This window comes from Vulpes vulpes, chromosome 14 (assembly GCF_048418805.1).
Source record: "Vulpes vulpes isolate BD-2025 chromosome 14, VulVul3, whole genome shotgun sequence".
Classification (NCBI taxonomy): Eukaryota; Metazoa; Chordata; class Mammalia; order Carnivora; family Canidae; genus Vulpes; species Vulpes vulpes.
In genome coordinates this window covers 22278300-22289386 of record NC_132793.1, presented here as the reverse complement: position 1 = coordinate 22289386, position 11087 = coordinate 22278300, and the positions used below count along the sequence as shown (strand labels likewise).

At 46.9% G+C, this 11087-nt stretch overlaps 2 protein-coding genes across 3 annotated transcripts in view; one reads left to right on the top strand and one right to left on the bottom strand.

Moving 5' to 3' along the window:
• The first annotated feature begins 135 nt into the window (after positions 1 to 135).
• On the top strand, positions 136 to 9951 carry RAB5IF (RAB5 interacting factor). Of its 2 annotated transcripts, XM_026009754.2 has the most exons (4): positions 136 to 491; positions 1982 to 2085; positions 8072 to 8201; positions 9406 to 9951. In XM_026009754.2, the coding sequence occupies exons 1-4, from the start codon at positions 378 to 380 to the stop codon at positions 9445 to 9447; spliced, it is 390 nt and encodes a 129-aa protein (XP_025865539.1). In that variant the 5' UTR covers positions 136 to 377; the 3' UTR covers positions 9448 to 9951. The 2 variants fall into 2 exon arrangements, with proteins under 2 accessions (XP_025865539.1, XP_025865540.1); XM_026009755.2 differs by lacking the exon at positions 8072 to 8201 and having other exon boundaries at positions 161 to 491.
• SLA2 (Src like adaptor 2) overlaps positions 7423 to 11087 on the bottom strand; it is a 30644-nt gene continuing 26979 nt past the window's right edge. The window contains exon 8 of the mRNA XM_072735995.1: positions 7423 to 10975. Coding sequence (XP_072592096.1) covers positions 10810 to 10975 — 166 coding nt within the window. The 3' untranslated portion in view covers positions 7423 to 10809. The remainder of the gene's footprint in view (positions 10976 to 11087) is intronic.

Sequence of the window (11087 nt, the reverse complement as noted above, 5' to 3'; positions counted from 1 at the left end):
CGCACCCTACCGAGCGCCTGGGGGAAACTTGGCGTCACTTCCGTCACGCGTAGGGCGCATGCGCCGAGGTGCCGGCTGCACGGCTGCCGATTGGCTGCGTGGGTTCGTCGGCGGGAGGACGCGCGGCGCTACGTTGCTCCTCCCCCCGCAGCGCCAGGTCTCGGCTGAGCGAGCGAGCGAGAGCGAGCTGAGCCGGTGTCTCAGCCGAGTGAGGGCAGCCTCGCCGCGCTACCGATCCCGACCGCGGGTTCTGTCGCTGCTGCCGCTGCCGCCGCCGCCGCCGTCGCCCTGCGCGTCGTGACCCGCGACACCAGACTCCGACTCCTTTTGGCCTGGCCCGCGCGCCCCAGGCCCGGCCCGGGCGGCGCGGCGGGAGGATGAGCGGCGGGCGGCGAAAGGAGGAGCCGCCGCAGCCGCAGCTGGCCAACGGGGCCCTCAAAGTGTCCGTGTGGAGCAAGGTGCTGCGGAGCGACGCGGCCTGGGAGGACAAGGTGCGGTGGGGCCTGGCGAGGGCGCAGGTTCGAGGTGCCGGCTGGGACTCGGGGACCAGTGGACAGGCCCGAGCCTGCCCCTGCGCGGTTCGGGCGCGGCCGAGTGTTCGGGTTGGGGGGGGGGTGCGGCCCAAGGGTGTCGCGGCGAACCTGGCTGGGCTCCGGGCTCACCGCAGGGCGGCCTAAGCGTGCAGCCGCGGGGGTCACGCGGGAAGCAGCGAGGAGGGGCACAGGAGCTGCCACCCGCGGGCAGGGCGTGAGCCGAGTTCCACCTCCGCCTTTTACTGCCAGTAGGATCTTGAGTAAGTGACTTGTCTTCGAATTCATTACTTCATACAGTCGTTAGCGCGAAGTGTAACGGTAACAGTCTTCTGTGGACTTTCTGCGGGGGGTTCTCTCCACCCAGTTGTCGGAACAGCTCTGGAAGGGGGGTACCGTGGTGCATGAAAGCGTTTACAGTTGAGGAGGTTCGCTAGAGGTGAGCTGCTGCCTTTGGCTTTTTATTGAGTGGGAAATCCAGAATGCCTCAGTCACTGTGAGAGGGGAGACCGAGACCCGCTCTCAGGGTGTGTATGTGACAGAGGGAAGGAGAGCGGGTAAACCCCAAATGTGTGTGAGGAACCGTCAGGGCTTCTAGACGTTTTCACTGGTCACACGCTTTCAGATCGGAGCGTAGGCACTCCCCAGCCCTGCTCCGTGACCTGGAAGGCACCAACACAAACAGCCTGACTCCAGTTGGCCTGAAGAGAATGTTATATTTGTAGTATTTTCCCCTTGTTTTTCTGGACTGATGAAGTGGGTTTTCCTTCCTGGAGTTCCTGTAAGATGGGAGGATGGGAGGTACTTCCTGAAGGTGCCCTTGTCCTGCCCCTGGCCCTGCCCAGCTCTTGTAAAACCTTTCTGATGTGCTGTGTCATTTCTCTTTCTTTTCTTCTTGTACAAGGACTGGTTTCTGCAATCTGGGGCGGGTCAGAAACCTGTGTCTTCGTGTGAAAATTAGATAACCCTGGCACCTGCCTTCACTTTTGTTTCTGATTCCTTTCATTGTGACTTAGAATTCACTGTGCAGGAAGATGGTGCTTCTCTCTATGGTGTCCCCTCTGAGGGTCAGACCCAAGTGTTCAGTGACCAGTAGCACAGTTAACACAGCCATTTCATCCCAAGCCATTTCATTTTTGAAGCTCCTAAAAAAAAAAAAAAAAAAAGGTAATTTTTTTCTAAAATTTTTATTTAGCACTCAGGCCCAGAAGTCATCACTTAAGATAACTAAGTATGTTCTTTAAAAAAAAAAAAAAAAAAAAAGGTTTTAGTAGGTTTTAGTATAAGAAGAGCTAGAGATCAGAAAACTACACACTATTGCTCTTGGAGACATTTCTCTGGAATATGTGTTTCTTAGCAGAAAGTTTTTTTATCCTTTACCTATTACAGAGGCTCTCGTGTGGCACCTACTGCAGATAATGCATGCATTCTTTCTTTCTTTCTTTCTACAGGATGAATTTTTAGATGTGATATACTGGTTCCGACAGATCATTGCTGTAGTCCTAGGTGTCATTTGGGGAGTGTTACCATTGCGAGGTTTCTTGGGAATAGCAGGGTAAGTCTTGGGTATCTTGCATTTTCATGATATTTCTTTTCAAATAGAGATTTTGTTTTGTTTTTATGGAAAAGGCCATTGCTAAGTTGGAGGATTTTTTTCCCCTTAATATGACTCTGTATGTGTGAGAAAGAGAAGTGACAAAAGAGGGCAGCCCAGGTGGCTCAGTGGTTTAGTGCCGCCTTTGGCCCAGGGCATGATCCTGGGGACCCAGGATCAAGTCCCACGTCAGGTTCCCTGCATGGAGCCTGCTTCTCCCTCTGCCTGTGTCTCTGCCTCTCTCTCTGTGTCTCTCATGAATAAATAAATAAAATCTTTAAAAGAGAGAGAGAGAAGTGACAAAAGCAAAAAAGTAGCCCTATGAGGCACTCCTGGGTCTGGTGCAGCACTCTTCAGTTCAGCAGGCCTGGGAGCATCTTAGATTAGACATGTTATCTTTTTGAAGACAGGGCTAGTCCATTCGTTCATGGGTTCAAAGCTACTGGATTGCCTACTGGTGGCAGGCATCTAGTTCCAGCATGACCTTTGTGCCAGTGGAAATTTGGAAAGTAGAGGAATTTCTATACTAGATGATCACTCCCTTGTGACTGGCAGTGTGCTGGTTGGCCTGGATCTTGGCTTTGGCAGAAGTTATTTTAGATCCCTACTTTTTAAAAGCAGTGAAAAAGTAGGAGGTTGGGCTCTCTACTTTTTACTGTGTTTCTGTGGCCAGTGGCAGCACAGTTGACACTGGCCCCTGGTCTTGGCTCAGCTTGTTAACAAGTGACTGAAAGTGATGAGTCCACATGCCCACCAGATTGAATTAAAAGGATGTGTAGGAGTTGTGTCAAGATAGGAATTGTGGGTAAGCTACAGTTACAAATGGGCAGGCAAGCTTTTGAGCTTTTCTTTTTTTCACACAGGGAATAGAAACTGTGATCCCTGCCCATGGACCATCACATTGGTTGTTTTAGGGGTGATCACATCTGTTATTCCCTCACCCTAGGGTGAAAAGGGTGAAATAGATTTCAAAGTCCTGTGAGTTCTTTATTTTTTCAGAAGATAACCCAAAAGGAATGTACAGTCCCCTCTTCTAACAAAGTTTCTGATTTATGGTACTGAGGAAAGCATTTGACCAAGGAAAGGAATAAGAGTTATGCTTTGCCTAACTTTGACAGACTGGATAGGTGGTAAGTTCTGAATGATGTTGAGGAGACACAGGACCTGGGGTTCATAGAAGTCTTCCCCGGTTGGAGGAGGTATATAAATACTCTTTAGAATATTGGTCATCCCATCTGAGCTTTCTGTGAAAGAAAAGGCAGATAAAAGGTCAGAGAAAGGGAGAAGGCAGTCTAAAGACAAGAGGGAGTCTCCTGTCTTCACACAGTCACTTTTCTAGGAGAGGATAACACTGGTTCAGACCCCTTGCCCGTATCTCATCTTGCAGGATTCCTGAGATTTCTCTAAAGTCACCAAATCCAGGAATAGTATAACCTAGACCAGAGTTAGCTTAGTATTCTTTCCACTGTGGCAGATGAGTTAACCTCCTAGAGATCTCATCTCTTCTCTTCTCTTCTCTTCTCTTCTCTTCTCTTCTCTTCTCTTCTCTCTCTTCTCTTTTCACTGTAGAACACTTTGGATTCAAGTTCCAGCTTTGCCACTTTCAAGCAACATACGTTTGGGGCTCACCTCTCTGAGCTTCCATTCTATCATTAAAAGGGGGCACTGGGGATCCCTGGGTGGCTCAGGGGATCCCTGGGTGGCTCAGTGGTTTAGCACCTGCCTTTGGCCCAGGGTGTGATCCTGGGATTGAGTCCCACGTCAGGCTCCCGGCATGGAGCCTGCTTCTCCCCTTCCTGTGTCTCTGCCTCTCTTTCTTTCTATGTCTAAAATCAAATAAATAAATAAATGAATGAATGAATGAATGAATGAATGAATGAATGAATAAATAATAAATAAATAATATTTAAAAAGGGGGGCATTAAAAGTACTCTCTTCTAAACTTAATGTGTGAACTAAATAAGATAATGCAAAGAATAAATTCCTAAATGTAGTGCTTAGGACATCATATGCACTCCATAAATGGTTCACTGCAATCATATGATTAGCTTTACAAAGAGTGCTAAAAATTGCTATTGAGAAAACAGGAAAGGAGGCATTTGGGAGTGAATTCTCCTTGGAGTAGTTCACCCATAGTGCCACTTTCTCAGGACTGCCTGTTTCCTGGGGTTCAGTCCCATGCTCTCCTGCCAGAGCCAGTTTTTCTCACTCAAAACAAATCCCTTTCCTCCTTTGGTTGGCACCTTTCCCCTTGCTCTTGGAAAGGGCCCAAGGACATTGATTTTTCCACACACATTCCCTCTCCTTCATCTGTCTGACCCAGTTGCCTGGGCTTAGGACAGAATGGCTCTGGTGCTCAGTTCTGGTGACCATCTCTTCTACTTCCTGCCTTACTGCCCTCTGTCCAGACCCCACCTTGGCTTCTTTTCATTTCTGGTGTGGCGACAATGAGGGCATATTAAGGTAAAACCATTTTCTCAGTTCTGAGGTTTTGCATCATCAGAGAGGAGGGAGCACTATCCGTCCCTTCCTGCTTCTCTCATAGAGCATTATGATTAATAGTGCTCAGTGAATGCTTATTAAAAATTTTTTAATTATTTTTTAATTTTTTAAAAAGATTTTATTAAAAAAAAAAAGATTTTATTTATTCATGAAAGACACACAGAGAGAGAGAGGCAGAGACATAGGCAGAGAGAGAAGCAGACTCCATGCAGGGAGCCTAGACGTGGGACTTGATCCTGGGACACCAGGATCATTCCCCAAGCTGAAGGCAGACGCTCAGCCACTGAGCCACCCAGGCGTCCCTAAAATTTTTTAAAACCTGAAATGAATTCCTAGCAAATCTCGAAAGCAGGGTCATTCATACGTTACCACTGTTATATAATCTTCCAGCCCTGAAATCAGAGTATTTGTTAGAGATTCATTATTTTGTTAAAATTCTTTTTTTTTTTTAAGACTTTATTTATTTATTCATGAGAGACACAGGCCAAGGGAGAAGCAGGCTCCATGGAGGGAGCCCAACATAGGACTTGATCCCGGGTTTCCAGGATCAGGCCCTGGACTGAAGGCGGTGCTAAACTGCTGAACCACCGGGCTTGCCTTTTTTTTTTTTTTTTTTTTTTTTTAATTTTTATTTATTTATGATAGTCACACACAGAGAGAGAGAGGCAGAGACATAGGCAGAGGGAGAAGCAGGCTCCATGCACCGGGAGCCCGACGTGGGATTCGGTCCCGGGTCTCCAGGATCGCGCCCTGGGCCAAAGGCAGGCGCTAAACCGCTGCACCACCCAGGGATCCCGGGCTTACCTTTTTGTTAAAATTCTGATTGAAATTTTTAGAATAGAGTTTTTTAAGAATGCATTGGAGAATCTTTTTAAGGTTCTTCCCCCACCCCCTCAGTCCAACACGTTCATTTTTTTTGCACATCTGCTATGTAGTTCTCTTCCTCGCATTTACAATATAGGGTTTATGCTCATACTTTAAGTTCAGTGTGAACCCCTCCAATCCTTTTCTGACCCCTCCCCCTTGACCACTAGACATTTAAATAAATGCCTTTGTTTCTGTGACTTCACTTGCTACTTAGTTTGTGACCCTTGGAAGGCAGGCCCTGTTAACTCTTTTCTCTCTCTCATCCCTTATGTCCCTTATGTCCTTTTCTGAGACACGGGTGCGGGGGGGGTGCGGAGGGGAGAGACACAGGCAGAAGGAAAAGCAGGCTCCATGCAGGGTGCCCAATGTGGGACTCAGTCCCAGGATCATGCCCTGAGCCAAAGGCAGACACTCAATCACTGAGTCACCCAGGCATCCCTCTCCTTTTCCTTATATTTCCCTGTTCTTCCTATCACTAAGCAGCCACTTTTTTTTTTTTTTAAGATTTTATTCATTTATTCACGAGAGACAGAGGCAGAGACACAGGAAGAGGGAGAAGCAGGCTCCCCACAAGGAGCCTGATGTGGGACTAGATCCTGTACCCCAGGATCACACCCTGAGCTGAAGACAGACACTCAAGCTGCTGAGCCACCCAGGCGTCCCAAGCAGCCACATTTATAGCCACAGACTCTCAATGAGTCTCATTCTTCAGCCCTAGTTTATTAGCTGAGTCCCAGAGTAATATTTGAGTCCTACTAGTAGTCTCTGTCTGGAACCACTAACGGCCTGTCCAAAATGAACTCCATTGGGTGCCCGGCTCTGCATTTCAGCTCAGGTCATGATTTCAGGGTCCTGCACTCAGCAGGGAGTCTGCTTGAGGATTCTCTCCCTCTCCTGCTCCTCCCTCTGTTCTCTCAGTCTCTCAGCCTCTCAAATAAATCTTTAAGAAATGAAACAATATGAAATTGACAGAGGGAGACAGCCAGATTGGCTGGGTCCCAAGATTTCTGGCAAAAAATAAGGATGTGGCCACAACATGGCCAGACCAATGACTGTATTTTGTGTGAAATCCAAGAAAAACCTGTTCTTCCTGACTTCCTGCTTCTGTTACTGGAACCATTATACTCCTAGACTCTTAGGCTTGAAGTCTTTGGGTCTCTTACCTACCTCCTCATTCAGCCATTTTCCCAGTTCCTGTCCTCAAGTTCTGTTTCTGCTCACATCCTAAAACATGGTACAAGTCGAAACCAGTCTCCAAGCTCCTGTTCCCCCCATTCATGAGAAAGCCCATACTCTTAACTGCTCAAAGACTAGGCTTCTGGGGCGCCTGGTTGGCTCACCCAAAAGAGCATGTGACTCTTGATCTCAGGGTCATGGGTTCAAGGTTGGGTATAGAGATAACTTAAAATTTTTAGGGACATCTCGGTGGCTCAGTGGCAAGCGCCTGCTTTCGACACAGGACGTGATCCTGGAGTTCCCAGATTGAGTCCCACGTTCGGGCTCCCTGCATGGAGCCTGCTTCTCTCTCTGCCTATGTCTCTGTGTCTCTCATGAATAAATGAATAAAATCTTAAAAAAAATAAAAATAAAATATTTAAAACAAAAACTAGACTTCTGACATCTGTATACCTGTCTCATCCCCACCTTGTTTAAACAGCCTCAGGGTCTGCTCCCATCCCTTGTACTGATTGACACTCCTCAGCATCATTGTACTGCCTCCCCCACACCAGCCCACACTTCATCCATTAGGAGGAACCAGTTCTTTGCATTTTTCTACCATAGCCTTCAGGAGCAGTGTGGTCTAAGACCAACAGTTCCCCGTTAGATTAGATGCTGCAACTAGGAAGATCAGAAAGAAAGTCTTAATAACTTTATAAAAATTACTTTTAAATGATGATTATAACAAGAGATCAGTACAACAGGGTAATAATATTATACCTCACTGCATTCTAAATCCTTTATTAGTTAAATAATATAATACAGGGGGTCAGGAGCTTCCTGGAGGTGCTCACAAACCTCTGGTTTCAATTCCATGCTCACTCCTGTTTTTGGCCTCCTAATAGATAGCTAAGGGAGGGCAGGAACTCAGTGTTTACCTGTGCATCAAGTGCAGAAGCAGACAGCAGATAATCTGGAAATGGTCTCCCACTGGGAATTAATGCAGGAGCTGCTTTTGTATGCTTGCTTGTTCACGAGGCCATGAAGCAGCAGCCTATCATGTTTGCGTGGCCACCCCACCCAGCTGGAGCTCCTTGGAGGCCCATGTCCATTGCCCGTCCTATTTGGGATGGTCCAGCTACCATTCTGTCTTACTGTGAGAGGACTTGGAGAACTTTATTTATTTTACCTTTTTTGCTGGGCATCTAAAACAAACAAACAAACAAACTTGATCTTTATGTCTCCAGCTCACTGAGCAGCTCCACTGAGGGTCTAGGTGTTTTTAACGTATTATTTCACTTGCTGCCATAATACAATAGTTGATTGTACGATGGCAGGGGTCCTGGTAAGGCGGGACGGTGATGGGAGTTCTGAGTGTTCTGAGCTTGTGGCTCGTGTTCGGTCCTTGTCCTTCCTCCAGATTCTGTGTGATCAACGCAGGAGTCCTGTACCTGTACTTCAGCAACTACCTGCAGATAGATGAGGAAGAGTATGGTGGCACGTGGGAGCTCACCAAAGAAGGTTTTATGACATCTTTTGCCTTGTTCATGGTATGTGTAGCTGACGATTATATAGCGGATCCTGTGGTTTCTCCCGGGAGCACACTAATTGGGTTACACAGTGTGATTGGGGTACCATTTTTTAAAAAAAAACTCCAGGGAATGGTGGGCATTTCCTCCACCAAACCCTGTTGTCTCAAAGGATGTGGTGTGGCACACTGTAGCCTCCCTATGGTGTGTGCACCCAGTGCCTGTCATCAGCTTCTATATCTGATTCTCAACTCTGGCTGCATCGTATAAACTAGAAATATTTAAAAATACGTTTATGGCATTCATAGTAGCAGAAAAGCACAAACAACCATCACCTGGTCAATAGGTAAATAAAACGCTGTATATCCATACAGTGTTAGACTATAAAGAGGCATAAAGTACTGATAGGGGCTATGGCTTTGATGATTTTTGAAAACGTTATGCTAAGTGAAAGAAGCTAGACACAAAACATTGTGTGATTGCATTTATGTGAAATGTCCAGAGTAGGCAAATCCACACAGAAAAAAGTAAATTAGTGGTTGCCAGTGGCTGAGGGAAGCAGGGGGTGGCAAGGAAATGGGAAGAAACTGAGGGTGATAATGTTCCAGAATCAGTTAGTGATCTTTGCACCTGTAAATATATTAAAAAACCCCTCTCTATTGTGTATATGTGTTTTTTTGTATTGTATACTTACAAAGGTGAGCTTTATGAAATTTGAATTGTATCTGTTAATTTTTTTAAAATTATAGACTCTAGCCCAAATCCATAAAATCAAAATATCTGGGTGGGAGTGCCTGGGCATACATATGGATTAAAGGTCCCAGGACATTGCAGTGAACAGCCAGTTTTGAGAACCTCTGCTTTATTTGACAGGGTATGATGGTGGTTTTTCAATTTGTTGCTAATCCTAACACTAGCAGTACAGTCTGCTTTACCTGTATCATTTCTTTATATTTTTATAACTCTACTGCCTGGTGCTCCAGTTGTTACTTGGGTGAAAAGGAAGCTTGTCTGTAGTCCCTGTGGGAGCACTGCTGCATGGTCTTGGGCTCTGTTAGAGACAGCTTGATTTCAGTGCAATTATTTAGGCCTCCAGGCAGATGCATTGGATAGTCCCTGGGAAACCCACTGTGCACACATCCTAAATCTGTAACATTTTTGTTTTGTGGAATAGGGGCCTATATTGACCCAGGTGACCTATGAACATTGCTTGTCTCCTCTCTAGGTTATTTGGATCATTTTTTACACTGCCATCCACTATGACTGATGGTGTACAGACCCCACCTGCTCTCTGTCCAGTCCAAAGGACCCTCATAGTTACAGCACAGAACCCTGATTGTAGGGGCACCCCAGCCACGTGGAACCTAGAAGACCCATGTTTCCTGGACCGAGAATCAGTGTGTTGGGCATCAGTGTTTTCTGCAAGGGTTGTGATCTGAAACTTTTTAAAGAACCATCCGCCTTTTGGGGAAGCATTTCTGAATTGTCCATCACCAACCATTTCTTGGATATCATCATGAAACACCTGTTTGCTGATCGGAGCTGTCGTTTAATTTGATGCACCTCTGGATCCGGATGAAACATTAAATTGTCTTCCTCATTTCTCCATCAGGTGTACAGTTTTTAAAACTATCAATGGCATTTCAAGTCTTCTGAAAACAGTGTGGCAGTATGTGCGTGGTCCATAGCACAGTACAAGCAGCATCTAATAACAGTTTTAATTGTAGAATGTTTTTGGGTACTTGAATAAATCAAATCTTTAATTGAAAAATCTGTTGATGATACCTGTTAAAGCCTTTCCCATCTTACCGCTAGCCTCAGAACCCTGCCCTCCATCTCCTCTCTCTGCTCCTGTAGCAGCTCCAGCTGGGCCTCCCTTAATGGGAAGCAGGGAAATCAAGTGCTAGAGTTGGTGTAGGCTGTGGTCTTGGCTTTGTGGAGAGAGGCTTACTGAGGTCTGATGCCCCTGCCCAGCACTGAGAGACAAGACCGACCTCACCGTAGTGTGCCAGGCCCAGAAGTTGCCATTTTGTGTTTGACCACAAGATGGCAAGGCCACTGTAGCCTGGAAAGTTTAGGCAGGTTCAAATGATAAGCCACAAAATGAAAGAGATCTTGAAGCTAGGACTGTCCAGAGAAGAGGTTTGATGGGGCTATTTGAGAACCTGGACTGTGAGAGGTCCCCTTTCCTCTGGGCCCCAGGTGGAGCCTGGACATCCTGGGTTCTGTTGCTGTGGTAAGACATCCATCCCTTCTGCTTTCCTGTCCCTTCTGGGCCACGGTCCTGCCTTTTAAGAATGGTAAATTCTCTTTAAATGATTTTTTTTTTCTTCTTGATGCTAGTGGTTGTTTCTACCTAGTGGGTGGGGTTGTAGGAGTATAGAAGGGGATCATCAGGCAGGGGAGGAAGATGGTACTGGAAATCCTAAACTCCGGTCAAACTGGGTCAAACCCCAAAGGCTTAGTCTCTTTGGAGCCCTGTCCATTTATTTGAACTAGAGGTTGCAGGTGGGTTCATGGCACTGGGAGAGGGTTAACTGACTTGTTAGGGCTAAGAAGAAGGAACAGAGGACACAGTTGGGACTCTGAATTTGCCTCTGGAGTACTCAGGCTGAGCCTAGCTGGGGGTCTAGGTGCTGCAGCGTTGGATTCCCTTTTGGCCTCTGCTTTGGGCCATGGCATCCTCCAAGGAGCTGTCATCGGTCAGGCTGATGTAGGAGCTGAGGGCCTCCCGGAGCCCCTCGCTGAGGAGAGGGGACTCCCCTGCTGCAGGTGCTTCAGCAAACAGGAGGGAGCTATGGAGAGGGGAAGAGAATTGGGTCAAGTAGCCTCATGCTCCCTGCACTCATCACACAGCTTAAGTTCTCCCCACCTGAAAAGTCCCAGTTGCTCCCCATTCTGTCACAT

Coding starts and splice junctions, on each gene's coding strand:
- RAB5IF (XM_026009755.2), top strand. CDS start 378: ATGAGCGGCGGGCGGCGAAAGGAGGAGCCGCCGCAGCCGCAGCTGGCC. Junction 492..1,981: donor ACGCGGCCTGGGAGGACAAG/GTGCGGTGGGGC, acceptor TTCTTTCTACAG/GATGAATTTTTAGATGTGAT. Junction 2,086..9,405: donor GGTTTCTTGGGAATAGCAGG/GTAAGTCTTGGG, acceptor TCTCCTCTCTAG/GTTATTTGGATCATTTTTTA.